This window comes from Sus scrofa, chromosome 2, assembly GCF_000003025.6.
Source record: "Sus scrofa isolate TJ Tabasco breed Duroc chromosome 2, Sscrofa11.1, whole genome shotgun sequence".
Lineage (NCBI taxonomy): Eukaryota > Metazoa > Chordata > Mammalia > Artiodactyla > Suidae > Sus > Sus scrofa.
In genome coordinates this window covers 2295135-2317261 of record NC_010444.4, presented here as the reverse complement: position 1 = coordinate 2317261, position 22127 = coordinate 2295135, and the positions used below count along the sequence as shown (strand labels likewise).

General features: G+C 55.9%; 1 protein-coding gene across 1 annotated transcript; it reads left to right on the top strand.

Annotated features, from left to right (window-relative positions):
• Positions 1850 to 20747, top strand: MRGPRG (MAS related GPR family member G). Its single transcript, XM_021082524.1, is given in 7 exon segments — positions 1850 to 1997; positions 18681 to 18747; positions 19843 to 20131; positions 20133 to 20277; positions 20280 to 20575; positions 20578 to 20620; positions 20623 to 20747. Coding segments are annotated over 7 exon segments (1101 nt in total). The 3' UTR covers positions 20736 to 20747.

Sequence of the window (22127 nt, the reverse complement as noted above, 5' to 3'; positions counted from 1 at the left end):
AGCTTTCCTCTCCACGTCTTTCTTCAGGATGTCTTGACTCCGCGCACCCCATCAGCCTGTATCTGGTCCCCGAGCTCAGGTGCATCAGTTCCCCGCTTCCCTCTGAAGCAACTGTGTCGCCTTCCTGTCCACTTACAACCACATTTCCAGCAAAAACCCGTCATTTCTTACCTGCGGGCTTTCGCCCACAGACATTCTGGTCTTGTCAATCAACCAAGAGCGCCTAGAAATTATACTTTCGTTCATTTAAGAAATACGCATTAAGCCTCTTAGCCGGTTCCAAGCACTGTTCCAAAATTAGAGGGGCCGCTCTGTCCACCCTCTTTATCCATAAGCCCGGAGGCTGACTCTGTCCTCTGCGGGGCAGCCGTCCATCCAAACTCCTGCCCACGTTACAGACACTATGGATCAACGACGGGCACAGCATCTTGGAAACAAAGCAGGTGGAGAGACTGCTCTCAGGAGGGTCAGGTGCGTGGGACAGGGGAGGAGAGGGATGGAGGTATAAGAGAGGACAGGGCTTTTTTTAAGGCATCTCGGCACTGATCTTGTGACCTTTAATGACACTCAGAAGAATCCACACGCCGTGGTTTGGGAGTAACGGCATCCAGGTAGTGTGGATGAAAAGCCAATTAACTATCAGGTGAAGAAGAAGGAGTTTTATTTGAGCCGAACTGAGGATTATAACCCAGGAAGCAGATTCTCGGAAGCTCTGAGAAGTGGTCCACCTGCTCGTAGTTGTGGGCACAGTCCTATACGTTTTTTGAGACAAAGGATCGTACATCAAAACGACAGGCTGATATTTCACACAAAGCTCCCAAGGACACCTCGTCCAGGGGGCACGTCTGAAGCAAGCAGAGGGTCTCCAGGACCCCCCACAAAGCTGGGAAATGGGGCTATTCTTTTTTATTATTCTTAAAGTACAGTTGACTTACCATGTCGTGCTGGTTTCAGGTGTACAGCAAAGTGACTCCGTTACACACGCGCGTACATCCATTCCTTTTCAGATCCTTTCCCATTATGGCTGTCACAGGATTTTGAGTATAGTTCCCTGTGCTGCACCGGAGGGCCTTGTTGGTTGCCTATTTGTATGCAGGAGTGTGTGCGTATGGATCCCAACTAACCTGCTAACTTATCCCTCCCCCACCTTCTTCCCCTTTGATAACTTGTTTCTTTTCTATGTCCATGAGTGTACGTCTATTTTGTAAATAAGTTGACTTGTATTAGATTTTTAGATTCCGCGCGTAAGTGATATCATGTAACATTTGTCTTTTTCTCTGTCTGACCGACTTCCCTTCGTATCATTATCTCTAGGGCCATCCGTGTTGCTGCAAACGGCATTAGTTCATTCTTTTTCATAGCTGAGTAGTAGTCCACTGTGTGTGTGTGTGTGTGTATACATATGGCTGTGTATATATCCATATCATATCACATCTTCTTTATCCAGTCCTCTGTCCATGGACATTTAGGTTGTTTCCATGTCTCGGCTGTTGTAAACGGTGCTGCTATGAACACTGGGGTGCAGGTATCTTTCCCATGTATGGTTTTCTCCATTTATATGCCCAGGAGTGGGACCCCCTGGATCGTAGGGTAGCTCCACTTTTAGTTTTTGAAGAAACCCCCGTACTAAAAGAACATTATTCCTTTAAGAAGTGGCACCGCTAGTGCCAGAAGGAGGGTGAGACACTGGTCTTTATGGCACCCACCTCTGAGGCGCTCTGGTCACTGTGCGATGCTCAGGCACCTGCCCTTCAGGGAGGGAGGGAGGAGGCCCAAAGGGACACACAGAATTTCATGTTTATTTTTTTTTGTCTTGCCTTAAAATGGAGATTGTATTCCATCCGTAGGGATGCCTCTGCCCCGGACCTTCTGGCTCTCCTTCACTCCCTGGACAATGAGTGGCTTTCGGGAAGGCGGCTTTGCAAGTGGGGGCCCTCGGGGGACCTCTCTGGAGAAGAGCCAGTCCCTGGGGAATTTTCTGGGGGAACATAAGCCACGTGAGAACCAAGGAGACAGAAGTTTGACCCATGGGAACCGGAGGGGCCTGAAACTGGACCTCTTCTGCTTTCGTGGAAAGAACCGCCCTACCGCCCGGAGCCAGGGTGCCTGCAGCGTCCCCTGCAGCCTGGCCGTGATTCAGTGCCCGCCCTCCCCCCGTCCCCCCGTCCCCAGCCTTCCCAGAAAGTGCCAGATGTTTAAACCCCAGCTTTGCCCCCCCACCCGCTCCCTCTGTTCTCCACTCAACCGCCCGCCTGCCTCTTACAACATATTCAGTTATTTTCCTCGGCAGGTCCCCAAAGAGCAGGATTTTTACTGAAAAGGAAAGGCCCCCCCCTTCCTGACTTAGCCCCCGTAAAAGCCACAACAACCAGCCAGGGGACGGAAACGAGAGATGAGCCAACAAGAGAAGCGAGCAGAAAAGGCATTTATTGAACAATTCCTTGCACGGTCTCAAGACCATTTCAAGTTCATGGCCCGGAAATAAAACTCACAGAAAGAATTCTCACCCACGGTCCATCCAAGCAGTCTTTGCTGTTATCTCATTTCCCTGGAAGATGCACGGAATCTTTAGCGCACATCTCTCAAGCAGAAATTGTTCCAGGTACACTTGACTCCGAGGAGCTCAGCATCCCTGGCTTTCCCACCAGGGGCGCAGGCGCCAAGGAAAACGCTGTCTCTGCCGGTTTCCAGAGACTTTTTTTTTTCCGAACTCAAATACTTTGCTATAGATCCCAGTCTCAAAATGCAGGTCATGAGCATAGAAACAGACTTATTACACAGGTTTTTTAACATGGAATCATTTACTTTAAAATAATAACATGTACGCCAGCATCGGCACTGAAGCTTTAGATTATTATTATAATTTTTTTTTTTTTTTGCCTGCTCCCCTGGCATATGGAAGTTCCTGGGCCGGGGATCGAACTCGAGCCTCGGCAGCCACCTAAGCTGCTCCAGTGACAGCGTCAGAGCATTCACCCACTGCGCCACAGCAGGAAGGCCTGAAGCCCTAATTTCCATCGTTAGTGGGCTCCTGCTTTCTTTCTTCCTTCCCTCCCTTGGGTGAAAGCTGCATCCTCCGACGCCTCAAGCCTCTCTCCCGCCTCTCCCGCGAGCCACATCTTAGTGCAAATCCAGCTCCTCTGTCGGGGGTGAGACGCAGCCGTTCCCAGCTGTCTCGGGATGAAAAGACGGCCGCTGGCCACTGTCCTGGCCGACCGCCTCCGGCAATGAGTGTCCCTTGGCATTGGGGGCCCTCTGTCACCCACAGCCCCTCGCTGCATTTTTCTCCATCTTTGATGCCCTTCTTGGTGGGGAGACAGGTTGATTGCTGTGTCCACGGAGAACGTCTCCTGAGGGACTCTTTCAGGGCCTTCATTAAGCCCCGTGTGCCTTCTAGCTGCTTCTCTGCCTGTTCCCGAGCCTGTGAGTTGTCTCCCCTGGGAGCCTCGACCCGGTCAGAGCAAACAGCGCTCCTGAGCCACGGGGTCTGGCCGACCGCCCACTGGTCTAGAATCGTCTCGAGCATTGTTCGAAAGCCAGTTTTCCAGGCCACACCGTCCTGTAGATGAAGAAGAGGAGCCAGAGGCCCAGGTGGTCACCCTCGGGACCTGCAGGTGGCTGCCTGGGGCCAGGGGCTGCCAGGCTCCGGCCGGGTGGCTCTGGCTGCAAAGAGCCCTCCACTTACCCCAACAGGCCTGAAATGTCACCATGTCCTGTGTGGGCCATGGCAGGAGGGTGACAAAACACATCCAAGTGACCACAGTTCTTACTATGGACCTATTACAGCCATGATGCTAGTAATAAGTAAATAATGTGGAAAACGGGTATTAACTATAAAATTATAATTATTATTCTAAATTCAATGTTATATAATCATAATTTTATAATTTACAAATTAAAACCTCTATGTTTATATAATCTTTTTTTTTTTTTGTCTTTTTGTCTTTTAGGGCCACACCTGTGGCATATGGAGTTTCCCAGGCTAGGGGTCCATTCGGAGCTGTAGACGCCGGCCTACACCACAGCCACAGCAACTCGGGATCCGAGCCGTGTCTGTGACCTACACCACAGCTCACGGCCACACCAGATCCTTAACCCACGGAGCAAGGCCAGGGATCCAACCTGTGTCCTCATGGAGGCTAGTCGGGTTCATTAACCGCTGAGCCACGATGGGAACTCCTGTTTATATAATCTTAAACAATTATATGAAAATAATATAATAAAGACTATTATAATCAATTATATTTATTATCAATCAATTATATATGTATATTGATTATACAATTGAACATAATCGAATATGATATAATTGATTATATAATCAATGGCAGCCCGTTCAATAAATGGTCCTGGGAAAACTGGACAGCCACATGTAAGAGAATGAAATTAGAACACTTCCTAATGCCACACACAAGAATAAACTCAAAATGGATTAAAGACCTGGATATAAGACCAGACACTATCAAACTCTTAGAGGAACACAGAGGCCACACACCCTCTGATGTAAACGACAGCAACATCTTCTCAGATCCACCTGTTGGAGTCATGACAGTAAAAACGAAAATAAACAAATGGGACTTAATTAAACTTAAAAGTTTCTGCACAGCAAAGGAAACCCTAAACAAAATGAAAAGACAACCCACAGAATGAGAGAAAATATTTGCAAATGAATCGACTGACAAGGCATTAATCTCCAGAATTTATAAACACCTCCTACCGCTCAACACCAAAAAAGAGAACAGCCCCATCAAAAAATGGGCAGAAGATCTAAACAGACAGTTCTCCAGAGCAGACATACAGATGCCAAAAACACATGAGAAGATGATCAGCATCGCTCGTGATTAGAGGCCTGCAAGTCAAAACCACGCTGCCGTACCACTTACACCGGCCGGAAGAGTCACGCCGGGATTTCACATCCACCTGCCACCCTCCCATGGGTGACGGGGTTTGGAAGTTAATTCTCACAGTTTTAAGGGCACCCGTGTGACTGGAGCCGGTAGGGTGGTCCCACCCCTGCCACTCGTGTGGTCCCCCTCCACCCCTCTTAGGAAAACGCCGCCCTGCAGGGGAAGGTCCACGCTTGCTCTTTCCCCCGTTTCCAACTTTTGAATTCGTAGTTGTAGTAACTGAGCTTCAGTGACGTGGGCGCTTAAGAGCCCAGTCTGCCCCCTTCCCAAGGATGCCTCTAGGCAATCCCATGATGTCTCTCAGCGCTGTTTCCCTCGGGCACTGCCCAGGCTATGAACAGGTTAATAATACCCGCATGCACGCAGGCACCCCCTGATCTAGCCCCGACCCCACGTCTCCTGGCAGCACGGTCCGTGAGCTCTGGCTGTCCTCCCAGAGGACGCCTCGCACTGCCTTCCCCTCCCCCACACGCAGACCCCTTCCTGCCCAACCTTCCATGGAGGGAGAAGCCGTTCGTGTCTCCGCCTCAAGTCTCAGTTTCAGTTGTGGGTCCTTACACCCCAGGCTCGAAGTTCCCGGAACGAGCGAGTCCATCAGAGCTGTCCCCCTGGGGTCCTGCTTCCTCTTTCCATCTCAGCCCCTCGGGATTCCCCCAACGGGACAAGAAGCACAGCCATGTACTTAAAATGATGCCTGTTATATATTTTTTTAACCAAGAACTTCTAGTGGTTTTATAATCAGAAGTTTCCAGCGTACCTGGTCCAGCGATGACTACTTCCAGAAGTGAAAGCCCGCCCCAGAGTTTTGGGGAGACGTCAACGCTGTCCGCGTGAGGGGCTGATGGGGTCTCTCCTGTCGGTGACAGTCTGCCTCGGCCTTGTGCGGAGTGAGCCGGTTCTGGAGCCCAGGGTCTGGAGGCACATGCTCCCCAGGGACTCTCGCTCCTCCTCTTGGACGGTCCCTCTGAGCCCCCCGGAAGCCAACACACCAACCTAACTGTGAGCAAGGCCTACCCCTCTTCCTCCTCTGTCCCCTCGTCTAGGCGACCCCCGTGGAGCCCTGCAGAGTGAGCTGAAGTCGAGGCTTTGGTGGCGTGTGGGTCTGAGCCACACGTTCGTAAAATCCCCTGGACCCCCTGAGGTCCAACCCCAAGGGCACCTGTCCGTTGAGGATGGACGGCAGCCACGCCAGGCCCACATCACGACTTGGAGGCTCAGGATGGGCAGTCCAGGCACATGGGCACTTGAGGTCCTGTGGTCAGGCGCTCAGTGTCTACCAGGGCCCAAGGGCGCCCAGGGCATTGCTCAGGTATCGGTAAGTCCCTAACACAGAAGGCACAGCCTTGCTCCAGAAGCCTAGGGCTCTGCCCCGCAGTTTCCCTCCCGGACGCCGCCTAATACAGGCGGAGAATTGCATCTTCAACCTGACTAGCCGCTGCCAACTGTCTCCAAAGCCCGTCCACTCCCGCCAGCGGCGGATAAGGACTCCATTGTCCGCATCTTCCCGGGAATTTGCATTTGGCATTTTGTCTCCTGAACAAGTTGGGTCTGAAACAGGATCCCGCTGGGACGACGATTTGCTGCGTTCCTGGCTAGGCGGGGTGCGCTTTCCTCTGTGAACAACTGGGTCTCCTTGTCCGTGAACCCCTCGCATACCTTGGCCATTTTCCACTGAATTGGCTTTTTCCCTGTTGATGGGCAGGAATCCTTTTCCCCTCTTGTGAATTGATATTCAGTGTAAATCTCACACCCCTGCAGAGCCAACGCCAGCTCCTTCACCTGCTGCCACAGCAGGAATGTAGTTACTGTACATCTCTCCTCCAGTCTGCAGCTTCACTTACCGTTTTTTTGTTTGTTTGTTTCATGTTTTGTTTTATTTTTTGGTGTCTTTTTTTTTGGTTTTTCCTGTGGTTTTTTTTTTTTTTTTTTTTTTTTTTTTTGTCTTTTTGCCTTTTCTAGGCCCACTTCCTCAGCATGTGGAGGTTCCCAGGCTAGGGGTCCAATGGGAGCTGTAGCCACCGGCCTACGCCAGAGCCACAGCAACGTGGGATCCGAGCCGCGTCTGCAACCTACACCACAGCTCACAGCAACGCCGGATCCTCGACCGACTGAGCAAGGCCAGGGATCGAACCCACAACTTCATGGTTCCTAGTCGGAGTCGTTAACCACTGCGCCACGACGGGAACTCCTGACTTACCGTTTTGTATTGGAGGCTTTTGATAAACAGAAGTGTGGTTTTTTAATTACCAATCTCCTCCTATATTTTGCTATTTTTTTGTGACTTGTCCAAGAGTCCTTTCATCTTTATCCCGAGGCTGAAAGGATGTTCTCCTGCATATCTTTCTCTTAAAATGTTGAAGTTTTGCGGAGTTCCCCCTGTGGCTCAGTGGGTTTAGAACCCGACTCGTATCCACGAAGACGCGGGTTTGATGCCTGGCCTCGCTCTGTGGGTTAAGGATTCGGCATTGCTGCAAGCTGCGGTGAGGGCTTTGGATGTGGCTCGGATCTCGCATTGCTGTGGCTGTGGCGTAAGCCAGCAGCTGCGGCTCCGATTTGACCCCTAGCCTGGGAACCTTCTCATGCTGTGGGTATGGCCCTGAAAAGTAAAAAATAAATAAATACATAAAAGGTTAACGTTTTGCTTCTCACATTTAGGTCTCGCACGCGGCCGGAGTACGTGGGGAGCAAGATCCGGATCAAAGCTGTTCTTTCCAAGCAGAACATTCATCGAAAAGCCCTTCCCTTCCTTTGCCCACCGGTCAGCGGTGCCACTTCTAGGACATATCGTTTCTGTAAGTGAAGGTCAGCTCCTTAGCTGTCCTGTTCTCTTGGTTTTTTATCTATTCCTGCTGCAACCACATTTTTGGTAATACAATTTTAGCACAGTCTTTCCTTCCTTTTTTTTTAATGGCTGCACCTGCGACATGTGGAAGTTCCTGGACCAGGGGTCGAATAGGAGCTGCAGCTGAGACCTACTCCACAGCCACAGCGACAAGGGATCTGAGTTGCCCCTGTGACCTACACCGCAGCTTGCAGCAATGCCAGATCCTTAACCCACGGAGCGAGGCCAGGGATTGAACCCGCATCTTCTTGGAGACAATGTCAGGTCCTTAAGCTGCTGAGCCATAAGGGGAACTCCAAAACCAGTCTCGAAGTCCCCGCAGATTCTAAATCCGCAAGCTGGGACGAAGAACCCAGGGAAGATTCTGATGGCGCAGCCAGGTGTGGCTATAAAGCTGCCAGGATGCCTAAAATACACCCCAAACTATCCCCACCTGCCTCCTGGGACAGTGGCCCAAGGACAGGAGTTAAGAGGGCCACCCACCCCCGGGGCCAGTCTCCTGTTACTGTGTAACAAACACCCCCAAAGCAAAGGCTCAAAGCAACTTGTTAGGCTCACACATTCTGCTCTTTAGGAAAACAGCACAGCAAGGCCCAGCGCTTCAGCGGGAGAAACTCAGGTGCTACAAGCAAGTGAAGGGGCCCCCAGCTGAGGGCTGGAATCATCTGGAACCTCCTCACCTACGTCTGCTGCTCGGGCTGGGATCCCTGAAAGGCTTGGCTCAGCCGGGACTGTCAGGCCCGAGCCTGCCCACGGCTTCTCCATGCAGCTCAGGCCTCCTCACAGCACGGAAGCCTCGGGGAGGCTGGATGCTTACACGACGGGGCGGGGCTCCAAGCCGCGTGTCGGCCGCAGCAAAGAAGGAAGCTTCTGGCCTTTTGCCTGCGGCCTCGGGAGTCCCAGAGCATCAGGTCCGCCACCCTGCAGTGGTGAAAAGCCACCCAGAGTTAAGGGAAGGAGGCAGGTTCCTCCCCTCTTGATAGGAGAAGTGCCAGAAAATTCGCAGCCTGCCTGCACCCCACGCCTCCACCTCCAGAGGCACCCTTCCACCAGGAACGCGCCCGCCGTGTGCCTGCCCCCCTTATGGTGGATAAGTAGTAGGAAGGGGAGTTCCTGTTGGGGTTCAGTGGGTGAAAAACCCAACACGGTGTCTGCAAGGATGCAGGTTCGATCCCCGGCCTCCCTCGGGGGTTAAGGATCCCGCGTTGCCACAAGCGGCGACATAAACCCGTTGCAACTCTGATTCGACTCCTGAACCGGGAACTTCCATAGGCTGCAGGGGTGGCCCTAAAAACGAGAGAGGGAGAGAGAGAGAAGGGGTGGGGAGGGAGAGAGAGAAGCAGGGGCGGGGGGCATCAACCATGTTTACTGCCTCTATCCCTCATCTTCCAAGAAGATGGAGACGGTGAATCTGACTTTCGCAGGAAAGCTCCTCCTTTGCCCTAAACGAGATCTCATCAAGCCAAGGTCCTATGTCTCATGATTGAGTGGCCACAAAACGGGGAAGTCACGAGCCTCCTGGGTTCCCCTGTGACGAAACATCCAACAGCACAGTGGGCACAGAGAAATGCAGGGGCGGAGGAGAGGACAACCGCCGTGAGGGGGAGTCGGGGGAGCTGGCGCCAAGTCCTCCCTGATGCCCGCCCGAAGGAGGCTAAATCCAGTTTCCCCGGGCAGCGAGCAGGTCCAGGATCCACGGACAGGATACTGGGAGGGGCCCTTGATGTGTGAATCGGGGATGGCAGCTGCAGTGGGCGCTGGCATGAGACACCATGGTTGGTCCATGCCAGTCAAGAAGAAGGCTCCAGGTTGCGGATAAGGTCTATGAAGCAGGACCAAACTGGGAGACCGGGGGAGGGTGTTCATTCTGATCCTTAAGCAAGGAGGCAGGGGAAGCTCAGACAATGCCGGGCTTTCCTGGATTCCTGGGAGGCTGCCAACCTCCCCAACCGGAGGTCTCAGTTTCGCCAGTCACAGGACGCTTGCATCTCTATGCTGGCACCGTCAGGATCCGTGAGAACGCGTTACGCCGGTGGAGTGGCGGTTATGGTGGCTGAGATACCAAATGCACTGGGCCCATGGAACGGAAACAGGAGGTGAACCCCATTTGATGTCTGCAATGCTTCATTGTCTCACTTCTGCCCAAAGGATACAGACTTTGCAGGAAGGGTCTCCGGAAGCACAGATTTCCACTGCAGGGGGCAAATCGGACCTTGCAGGGGGTACCCTTGAGGTTAAAGATGGTGCCAGAAAAAGAGGGTCCCACTCCCCCACTAAATAACACAGGGACCATCACAATATTTTAACTTCTCTTATTTAGGAATATCCTCCAGCGTTTCTTCTTCTTATGAAGTAGTTTGCGCACACAGAAAAGCTTTCTTAATGGACAGCCACATGTCCACCACCAGGTGGAGTCCAATTTTAACATTTTTTTTTAATTAAAAAAAATTTTTTTCGGCCACAGGGTGCAGCTGCTTGATGTGGGATCTCATTTACCAGACCAGGGATCGAACCCCGGCCACAGCAGGGAAAACACTGCATCTTCACCAAGCCCTAGACCACCAAGTTTAGCGTTTTTAAATACCTGTTGACATCTTGTTTTAAAAAGCAACCTTCCAGGAGTTCCCGTCGTGGCACAGTGGTCAACGAATCCGACTAGGAACCATGAGGTTACGGGTTCGATCCCAGGCCTTGCTCTGTGGGTTAAGGATCCGGCGTGGCCGTGAGCTGTGGTGCAGGTCGCAGATGTGGCTCGGATCTGGCGTGGCTGTGGCTGTGACATAGGCCAGCGGCTATAGCTCCGATTGGCCCCCTAGCCTGGGAACCTCCATATGCCACAGGTACAGCCCTGAAGAGACAAAAAGACAAAAAAGAAAAATGAAAAGCAGCCTTCCAGACAAGCGGGAAGCTTCCTGTGTCGTCTCCCCAGGCCCCTCCTTTGTTAGGCGTGTTTCGCTGCAGGATCGTTTCTTACGGCGAAACACGGTAACGGGGAGAGGATATGGGTGTGTACCCCGACGAGGCCGGGTCAATAGACGGAGCCCTACGGTGGATGGAACGCTGCCCCACTGTTAAAGGGACTGAACCCGAGGTACATACACCAAGGACGAAAACCTGGGAGCACCAAGTTATGCCGAATGATGTACACGCCACAACCACTTGCACCTGTCATTTTTTTCCTGCAGCGCATGGAAGTTCCCAGGCCAGGGTTTGAATCCAAGCTGCAGCTGCGACCCACGGCATCGCCAGATCCTTTAAGCCCCTGTGCCCCACTGGGATAGATCCCTCAGGCCTCAGCCACCCAAGTGGCTGCAGCTGGAGTCTTAACCCACCACCCTCCACCACAGGAACTCTTTTTTTTTTTTTTTTTTTTTTTTTTGTCTTTTTGGGGCTGCACCCATACAGCCTGGGGAAGTTCCCAGGCTAGGGGTCCAATCGGAGCTGTAGCTGCCGGCTTACACCACAACCACGACAACTCGGTATCAAAGCGAGTCTTCAACCTACATCACAGCTCATGGCAATGCTGGATCCTGAACCCATTGAGCAAGGCCAGGGATTGAACCCGAGTCCTCATGGATACTAGTTGGGTTCCTTAGTCACTGAGCCTTGATGGGAATTCCCACAGCAGGAACTCTTACTCACTTTTTTTTTATTTTTATTTTTTTACTTTTTAGGGCCACGCCCACAGCACATGGAAGTTTCCAGGCTAGGGGTCGAATAGGAGCTGCAGCTGCCAGCCTATGCCACAGCCACAGCAACGCCAGATCTGAGCCGAGTTTGTGATCTACACAGCAGCTTGCAGCAATGCTGGATCCTGAACCCACTGAGCGAGGCCAGGGATCGAACCTGCATCTTCATGGATACCGGTGGGGTTCATTTCCACTGAGTCACAACGGGAACTCCTCTCATCTATTTTTTTAATCTTCTTATTTTATTACCATACAGTTGATTTACAATGTTGTGCCAATTTCTGCTGTACAGCAAAGTGACCCCGTCACACATATACATACATTCTTTATTTTATCTTCCATCGTGTTCTGTGGGAAGAGACTGGACACAGCTCCAGTGCCGGACAGCAGGACCTCATGGCTTCTCTGTTCTAAATGTAATAGTTTGCATCTCCTGACCCCAGACCCTCCGTCTCTCCCCCTCCCTGCCCCCTCCCCCCCAGCAACCACAAGCCTGTGTTCTGCGTCCCTCACACCTATTTTAAAACACGTCGCAATAGTAGAAACCGCTTCTGAAACACGCATAAGACGTACACGTATGAAGGCGCACACAGGATCGGTGAGGCCGGCCCCTCTCTGCCCGGGCTGCCTGAGGCTTTCTGCACGGGCTGCAGGAGATAAGATGTCTGTGATAAGGGGACAGATAATGGCTATTAGGCCACAGGGTGGGGTGGGGACAGGAAGTTGCAGGGACAAAACAGACCATGGGTTTGCAGGAAGGTGACCTGCTCCACGGACAGAAAACAAAAAAAGCCCGACACCTCTGTGCCTTGGAGGCTGAAGGAGGGGCTTTGCAAACAGGTCTGGCTGGACTAAACGTCACTCACGGAAGGCAGCCTCGAGGTATTCCATCAATGCCAAGTTCTTCCCCACCCCCAGGGGCTCGCCACCTGCCGCCATCACCACCTCTTCCGAAGGCAACCCCGGGGAACGGCGGGCCTTCCCTGTGGCTCTGAATCCAGAGGCCAGGGAGCAGCCCCAGGTCGGATCCGGCCCACGTCCCTGGAGCTGAGATTCCAGCCCTGACCCCAGCGTCAGGGTCCCCCCACAGGGCCTTCACAAATGCCCTAAAGGAACTAAGAACCCCGCCGCCGACAGCAGGAGAGGGACAGCGTGAAGGAGGTCCCTCCCCGACGGAAGTGGGGGGGTCTGAGCCTGGCGGTCTCACTCACCTGCCCACTGAGTCTCCCGAGAGCCCAGCGCTGTGATGGACCCAGGCACGTCCACATCTGCCCTCACGGACCGTCCAGGAACCACTGGGAAGGGGAGCAGCCCCACCCAGGTTGGACAGGCTCCCAGGGTCCACCTTCCGGGGGCACGCCCACCACCTGAAGAAGTTTGAGGGGCTGCGGGGTTTCCTTATTAACCCCCCCCCAGTGCCTGGGGCAGGTGGGCGGGGTCGGGCAGGTGCGGGATTTGGGAGGCTGCCCATCCGCTGGGGCCACAGAAGACGCCCCCCTCACCCCAACTTGGAGGAAAGTTTTAAATTATCATTTGTTTTCATTGTGCGAAGGCCAGGCTCACTGCTGAGCTGGAAAATGATCTCAGAGGTTGGAAAAACACCATAAAATATTCAGTGTAAAACGCAAAATCCACTTGAGCTGTGTCTTTCTTTTCACGAATGGCGTAACAGTTCTTCCAGAAGCCCTGGACCCGTTCATCTCTGAAACACACTCCCACTGCCTGGTCCTCTCTCTGGGATTGAGCGGGGGGCAGCTGGAGAGGCAGCTCTTGCAGCCCTGGGGCTGCGGAGTTTCCATTTGCTCCTGTGACTGAGGGCTGAGCCTAGTTATTTTGGGAAGGGATGTTTTGAGAAAAAAGGCCTAATGGTTTGGGGAGTTCCCTAATGGCTCAGCAGGTTAAGGATCAGGTGCTGTCCCAGGGGAACCTCGGGTCGCTTCGGTGGCATGGGTCCAATCCCTGGCCCAGGATGATTCATTCACACGCTGTGGGGGCAGCCAAAAAAAAAAAAAAAAGAGCTTAATTCTCGACAACTCTTTTCCCAGCCATCGGAGTGGTAGCAGAGGTAAGAAATGCCACCATGTGCCAGCCCTGCACCACAAGTTGGGCACGGAATGGAACACGTGACACTCGTGAGGTCATGTACTTGTCCAGACAAGGCCCACACTGGAGAGAGGGCAGAGCCGAGAGGTGGCCAAGGGGGTCTGGTTTCGGGGGCACGCCAAGCTCCACACCCGGGCTCCAGGCCAGGCAAGACCCCCGTGCAGGGAGGAGGCCAGAGGAAGGAGGCGGAAAGTACAGCTGCAGACACAGGCCCACTCGCCCGCGGGCAGCTGGGGCACCTGCCTGGACAAAGCCTGTCCTTTATTTTCTGGGTCTGATGCTTCCCCTCCTGGGGCCTCCTGACCCCAGGGGACTGCCCCTCCCAGTTAGCCAATTCCTCGAGATAGCAAACCGCAGGTGGCAGCAGCCCTGCTTTACAAATGCAAACCAACCCCTGCAGGGCCCCCACCTGCCTTCCTCCTGGGGCTCCCATGGGGCCTCTATCTCTTGCCCATCAGCCCACGGCAGCCCCAGCCCGGGGCAGGTCCCAGACCGCAGGGCCCCTGGCCTCCTCAGCCCCCGGAGATGATTCAAACCAGCCAGGCCCAAGCCCAAGCTCCCACGCAGCCCCTCCCTCTGGCTCCTGCCGGTGTTTCCCCCGCCCCCCCGCCCCCCCCCCCGCCGTGGTCCCCGGGGCACGCCCCCTCCCCTGGAGAACCGTGAGTGCCATTCTAGCCACTTAAGGGCAATTGTCCCCTGAGGGGCTGGCCAGGCCATTCCTGAGGCCCCGTTAAGACCCGCCTTCCGCTGCCTGGGGATGAGCCCTGTCCCCACTCCCCACCTGCCCCTGGGGGACCCGGCAACCTCACTTCCCCGCCCTGGGTCTCAGAGTCAGGTGATTTTGTCTGAGGTTCAGGTGGGACGGCGGCCATGGAAACTGAGGAGAGACCTGTTCACAGATTCAAACAGGTTCAAGGAGGGGCCTCCAGTGACCTTGTCCCCCACCTCCGCCCCTGCCCGGCTCCCTTTTCCTCAGTCTCTCCCAGCATGAGCTCCTCGCTGAGTCCCCACGTCACCAAGGATGTGACAAAACCAGGGCCCAGCCTGCAGACATGGACTCAGAGACAGAGGCGCACTTTTTGTCGGCTCGCCCCGGGGCCACAGGGCTGGGTTTAGGCTGAACTGCGTGGAGCTGCCCACCGGGGGAGATCAGAAATGGCCAAACGCTGGCCACTCGGGGTCATCCAGGCTCCTGCGGGAACCATCAGGCTTGGACCCAGGCCTCCCGCTGTGCAAAGCTCAGGAAGGGCGTGTCCGAACAAACACGGTGTTGCAAGAGGGGTGAGGCTGGGGTTCAGCCCTGGTTTCCAAGGATCCGGGAAGAGCCAGTGGCTCTGAGATGGATTTGGGGGGAGCTGCAGTGGGTGATGGCTTGGCATGAGATCCTAATTCTTCTCTGCCCGGGACAGGAACCGGGGCAGCCTGGAAGAACACAGGAATCGCAGCCACTAGACCAGCTCGAGGCTGGAAGCAGCCTCGCCCTGATTCTTGCCCCGGTGGCCAAAGCAAGGTTGTTTCAAGGCGGCCGAGACTGTGACACAGGAATAAAGCTTATTGTTAGAAACTCAGCACGACGGTGGGAGAGCACAGAAACACAGAGGCTTCGTCTGCGTGTCTCAGGCGGAAATGAAGCAGTCACACGGCCCCAAAGGAGCCGGGAGGCTGCGGGCATCCCCGAGGGAGGTGATTTAAATCACTCCCATAGCACAGTTCTTCCATCTTTGTTCCTTTTGGCCAATGACCCCGTTGCATCTTTCACACCTGACCAGACCCAGGCCCTCCCTGACCTGCGTGCACATCTTTTGGCAAAGAAGGATTCCAGAGCAGAGCACGGCGGAAAGTGGTCCAGACGCTCCCTTTCTGAGCCCCGGTGCTGGGAGGCGAGTTTCAAGGATGGATTTCACCTGATGACAAAGCCCAGGAGAGTCTGAAGAAAGGGCTGCAAAACAACAGGCTGGCCAGACCCCCGAAACCAGAGGACGTTATGCCTGAGGAAACATACCTTTAAGCTTCTGCTCTTTTGTAAACCATCTGTGCCTTGTTTACTGGCCCTAACTCCCTGTCCCTTACCTCAAGAAAGGAATTGATTACCTTTTACTATCTTTGCCTGCTAAACCGCCAACGTACCTCCGGGAGAATAGCTCCCCACTGTCTACATCTAAATGGGTCTCTGATTTGGCTTCTGTTTTTCACAAGATCTTGGGCAATATTGGTATGCATTATTTAGCTAAAATTGTCTTAAGGTTTTAGTAAGTAAATAAGTAAGTTTGAGGAGTTATAGGTAGTTATTGATAATTATTGATTTATTGAATTAAGTATTGTAAGTATAGAAATCTATTAATAATAAAGTTAAAAGTAAAATAGGAGTTCCCATCGTGGCGCAGTGGTTAACGAATCCGACTAGGAACCATGAGGTTGCGGGTTCGGTCCCTGCCCTTGCTCAGCGGGTTAAGAATCCGGCGTTGCCGAGAGCTGTGGTGTAGGTTGCAGACGCGGCTCGGATCCCGCGTTGCTGTGGCTCTGGCGTAGGCCGGTGGCTACAGCTCCGATTAGACCCCTAGCCTGGGAACCTCCATATGCCGTGGGAGTGGCCCAAGAAATAGCAAAAAAAAGACAAAAAAAAAAAAGTAAAATAGTTGTTAGGTTTATAATCAGACGATTGTTCTAAGAAAACAGTATATTTGTAACTTTTACAAAGGTCATGTGCAGCTTACGTGATCCCTAGATCCTGCTTGATTGCTCTTTTATGGTGTTCAATTCTATTTGATGCTTTTAGACTGTACTTTACCCAAATCTTGCGCTTTTTTTTTTTTTTTTTTTTTGTCTTTTGTCTTTTTGTTGTTGTTGCTGTTGTTGTTGCTATTTCTTGGGCCGCTCCCGCGGCATATGGAGGTTCCCAGGCTAGGGGTCGAATTGGTGCTGTAGCCCCCAGCCTACGCCAGAGCCGCAGCAACGCGGGATCCGAGCCGTGTCTGCAACCTACACCACAGCTCACGGCAACGCCGGATCCTTAACCCACTGAGCAAGGGCAGGGACCGAACCCACAACCTCATGGTTCCTAGTCGGATTCGTTAACCACTGCGCCACGACGGGAACTCCGCGCTTTTTAATCTTAAAAGCGTATCTCTGTTTTTTGGAAAATTTTGAGGTATTGATCTTCCATTGTTTATGTTAGTTTTAGCCTTTTCCCCTTTATAATTCGCCTTGTCCACCAGTAAGCTGGAGACCGCCTGCGCACTCCTCCTCGGGAGTGGCCGCGTCTCCGTTCTTCTTCCTGCGCCTGCCGCCCCTCCTCTTCGGGACGTGCCGCTGACCGCCGGGGCGGGACCCCGGCACCCGGGGTCTCTGTGCACGTGGAGCTGGGGTCTCCCTGAGCCCGAGGATGGGGAGGATGGGACCTCTTTGTCCCCTCCCGGCAGGGCTCAGCCCCCTTTGGATCCTGTCATCAATCACCACTGTTTGACAAGTTCGAGGAAGACAAGTCCCAGCTGCCGGCCTTGGGCCTGTGTTATGTCTCTCCTGAAGTGTGGACGGGGGGCTGCTTGTAAATGTCGGTCCCACCTGTCTCCTGCCTCGGGAAGTGTGAATACAGGGCTGGTTGCTGTTGTCTATCCTGGAGCCCGTCTCTCTCCTGCCTCAAGGCCTGCGGCGATGCCGTCACGCGGGTGGCCTGGCTCGAATCCCTGACCACCCGCTTGGGTCAGCTCTTCAGGCTCCTGTGCCGCGGTTTCCCCATCTGCAGTCGGGCTGGTGGCACGGCCCTCTCGGAGACGCTGCTGCCGGAAACGAGCCGCTCCACGGAGAGGGCTGGCATGTCACCGCCGTCACATGTGTGTCCTGGGTGGCCGGGTCCAAGGTCCCCAGACGGGGCGGCTTACGCCGTCGTCGTCTCTCCTCCCACAGTTTGGAGGCAGAGTCTGAAAAGGTGTCCAGGGCCCTGCTCCCTGTAGAGGCTCCAGGGGAGGGTCCTTCCTGCCTCTTCCAGCTTCTGGGGCTCCAGGCATCCCTGGGCCTGCGGCCGCGTCCCTCCCTCTCTGCCTACGTGGTCACGTGGCCCTTCCTCTGCGTGTCTCTCCTCTCTGTCTCTTATAAGGACAGTTGTCACTGTGGGTTGGATCCACCTGGAGAATCCAGGATGACCTCATCTCAAAACCCTCACTTCTGCAAAGACCTTTCTCCTGAGTGAGCTTCCAGGGATGACAGGGGCGAGTGTCCTGGGGAGTCCCGCTCAGCCCCGGACACGCACCTTGCAGATGCTTGCCGCTGTCATTGTCCCACGTCAAGGGCGGACGCTTCTCTCAAAGTTGTGCTGAGAGTTTGTCATGCGGGAGGCCCGCTGGCCACCGTGGGCAGAGGGCACGCGCTGCCCTGGGAGATGGGGCATGTGCTGGGCCAAGGGGAAGGGGCGGGCGGGCAGGGCAGGGCAGCCTGGGCGGAGCCAGCTCCCTGGGAAGGTGACCTTGAGGAAGGGGGGAGAAAACCAGGCCCCCGGGCCTGTAGGCCTTGCAGTGGGGTCCCCTTCTTAAGGCCACGTGCGGAGATGCAGGGCGCTGGGGGTCTGGGGGGCTTGGGCAAGGGCACTCGCTCCACCGGCAGGCACTTGTGTTATGGGAATGAGTTCAAAGCCAAATCCACTTGACAAACAGCATCTCTGCTCCTAACTTCTGACCTGCACTGAGACCCCAGGGCCCCAGAGCAGCCCAAAAAAGGCAGGTCCCCAGCAGGACCAGCTCAGGGCCGGCAGCTCTGCAGAACAAAATTTGGGAAAGTATTTTAACCCCAAAGAATCTGTTGGCACTTGGGACCCCAGGGTCTGAGGCCAGCAGGTGGACAGTCAAGGGTGGGTCCTTGGGAAAAGGGGCAACATCTGCCACCCCAGGCTGCCCACTGCCACACCAACCAGAGACCCACTGCGAGATCCAGCCCCGGGCCAGGCACGAGCTGTCTGTGCACAGTCAGTGAATATACGGGGTCAGGATGGGAGACTGAGGCCCAGAAGGACCAGGTCATTCTCTCCAAGCCACTCAGCCAGACTCCCGGCTCACAGGCACCTCCGAGGAGGAAGGGGAGGGCTGGCCCACGCGGGGACATCGAGGCCTGAGCTCACCCTCTGAACCCAGGGGCCCCTCCCGCTTCCAGGGAACCTCCGCTGGGTGCCCCGGTCCAGCAGCCAGGCCCAGAGGACGCGAGAGGATTTCAGGCCCGGGTCAGCAGGTGAAAAGGCTTGGAGCCCCCTGCCCCAGACGCTCCCCAGGCCTGGCTCAGGACACCGCTGAGGACTCCTGGTGGGGGGGGCATTGTGGGACTGGGAGGTGGGCGTGAGTGGGGGGGAAGCAGGCTGGGGGGGGCGTTATGTGAAAGCTGGCCCATCCCAGCAGCCCCTCCTCCACTTCCCCCTCCACCTCCTTCCGGGAGCAAAGCCCCCTCCAGCACAGCCCCATGCTGCCCCCACCACCCGACCCAGCCCCTCCTTGTCCCCAGAGAGGAGGGGTCAGCACAGACCTTCCCCCACAGCAGAGTCCAGGGGGAGGCAGAGGGGGCCTGGCAGGAGGAAGGCCTGGAGGGGGAAGGCGAGAGACCCCCACCCCCAGGAACAAGGACATTCACAGAGATAGGTGCCGGCAAGGACACTTGGGCGCGGGGCAGGGAGGCCCAGAGGGGACAGTGGAAGGCTCTGGGGCCTCGAGGGAGGCAGGACCCGGAGCAGTGGGGAGGGGGCGAGGGTGGACAGGTGGGGGCACAGCCCAGAAAAGGGGTGACCATGGGAAGCACCGAGGTGCGTAAGTGGGCTCCCCCTGCCCCCGCTGTGTCTCTGCGTGTGTCTCATCTCTGTCTCTGGGTCTCTGTCCCTGCTGAGCCTCACCCCCGCTACGGGGTCCCCTCGGCTGCATCTCCGAGGCTGAGAACAAAGCCCAGTGTGGATCCTGGGGGGAGGGGCTGCTCCGAGCCCCTCGGCGGCCTTGGCTTCCCTGCGACGGGGTATCTCTCCCCTCAGACCAGCACAGGACTCTGGGCCTCGCTCCTCCCAAGGGGCCAGCGGCAAACAGCCCTGTGGACCATCTGGGGTGGGCACCCAGCAGAAGTGTGGTCCAGACCCAAACCCTCCTTTTGCAAAGAGAGCCCAAGGCCAGAAGGGTTGGACAAGGCCAGGAGTGGGGGGGGTCAGGAGGGGGGAGGGTTGAGGAGGGGGGTTGGGAGGGGGGAAGGAAGGGGGAGGATTGGGAGGGGGGGTTAGGAGGCAGGAGTCGCGTCTGTCCTACGGCAAGGACAGCAGGCTGCGCCCTCTGTCACCTCTCGGCAGGGTCCTTCCCGCCAGCCGAGGCAGCATGTTCGGGCTCTGGAGGACCTTCAGCAGCGTGGTTTTCTACCTCACTCTGGCCGTGGGCCTCGGGGGGCTGGTGGGGAACAGCCTGGTCCTCTGGCACCTCGGCTTCCGCATCGAGAAGGGCCCCTTCTCCCTCTACGTGCTGCACGTGGCCCTGGCGGACTTCCTGTTCCTCGGCTGCCAGCTGGGCTTCTCGGCCGTCCAGGCGGCCCTGGGCTCGGAGGACAGCCTCTACTTTGCCGTCACCTTCGTGGCCTTCTCTGGGGGGGGGGCTCGGGCTGCTGGCGGCCTTCAGCACTGAGTGCTGCCTCTCCGACCTCTTCCCCACCTGCTACGAGGGCCGCCGTCCCAGACACACGTCGGCTGTCGTCTGCGGCCTGATCTAGGCCCTGACCCCGCCAGCCATGCTGCTGCAGCCAAGGCCTGCGGCCTGCTGCGGGCCAGTGCCCACCTGCTCACCTGCCTGCGGTCCCACTCGGCCAGCGTCACGTGGCTGCTGTCCCTGGCCTGCGTGGCCTGAGTGGCAGGGCTCGTCCTCTTCGTCTGGGTGGCCTGCTGCTCCCAGCGCCAGCGCCCCCGCTTCTGTGGCATCGTCCCGGGCTCGGAGCTCCTGCTCTTCTTCTGCGGCCTCCCCTACGTCCTCTGCTGGACCCTGCGCCCCATTCTGAGCCAACTGCTGCCCCTGTTCCTCCCGCTGGCCACGCTCCTGGCCTGGCCTGTGTCCACTGCAGCGCCAAGCCGCTCATCTACTTCACAACGGCTGCCAGCCGGGCAAGCGGGAGCCACTGCGGGCGGTCCTCCAGCGGACCCTGGGGGAGGGGGCCCAGCCGGGGGCGGGAGGACTGTCCTTGCCCATGTGGCGCAGGTAGAGGCCACCTCGGGCCTCCCCCACCCCTTGCCGGACCCTCTGGAACAGCACCCTCCCTGCCCCACCCCCAGCTCATTTGCCCTGGAGACCCAAGGGCTGGGGGCAGAGAGCCCTGGTCCTGACCCCCCCATGCCCAGCCTGCGGGGTCAAGGGAAACCTGAGAATGAGGCCAGAGACATAGCCGGGAAGCAGGGAGCCCCCAGGACAGGCCGAGGATGGGCACCCCATCTCCTGCCTGCCTCTTCCCTCCTCCCCTGAGGGGAGGCGGCCCCCAGGGGCCCACGTGGGCCCACGTCGGGGGCTGGGCCGATGGCAGCCCAGGCACCAGCTGGGCGGGGCCTGTCCTCACGGAGGCGGGGCTGTGGACTCTTTCTCCCCCCCCCCTCCCCCCAGGCAGTTCTCCCCCTGCTTCACCCACACGCCCAAGCCCTCGGGTGAACTCCCAGGGCCTGCCCAGCAGTCTCCTCTCTGACCACCAGATGGCGTCACTTCCTCGCCAAACACACCCCAAAGGGCGCCTGCAAAAGCAGGTTCAGCGCAGAGTGAGCCGCCCAACCTGGCCCTCCTTGGCCCCTTCCAGCCCTGGGGACCTGGACACCTGCTGCCCAGAGGGTGCTTTCGCCCCGAATACCCATCTTTCAACTGTTTCTCCTCCCAGGAATCCTTTGCTCACCCATCACCCCCACGCAGCCCTGCCCACCCCGGCCTGGCCAGGGTTTGCCCTCCCCGGGGACTTCCTCCGCGGAGGAGGGAGCGCGCGCGCGGGGGGGGGGGGGGGGGGGGAAAGGGGAGGGGGAGGAGGGGAACTGAAGCAATTCCTTTTAGCTTTCAAAGTATGAATCATTTTATGTGTTTCTGATGTTTTTTAAAAAGATGGTGCATAGTCATTAAGACTTTCAGGTCCTACAGAAAATACTGAAAAGAGAGTTCCCATCGTGGCTCAGCGGTTAACAAACCCGGCTCGTGTCCATGAGGACGCAGGCTCGTTCCCTGGCCTTGCGCAGTGGGTTAAGGATCCGGCGTTGCTCTGAGCTCTGGTGTAGGTGGCAGACGCGGCTCGGATCCCGCGTTGCTGTGGCTGTGGCGTAGGCCGGTGGCTTCAGCTCTGATTTAACCCCTAGCCTGGGGACCTCACTCCATATGCCATGGGTGGGACCCTAAAAAGGCAAAAAAAGAAAATATTGAAAAGAGAAATCCCCAAAACCCCTTGGGGCCAGAGGGGGACTCTGGGCACAGAACCCTCTAGTCGTGTTTATTTTTGTAATAGAGACACACAGAAATTTCAATTTTTACTAAAATGAAGATATTCTGTATATATTATGTGAACCCTAATACAGCAAAGCATTTTACACCTAGAGGAGAATTGGTTTTAAATCTCTCTTTTTCTCTAGAA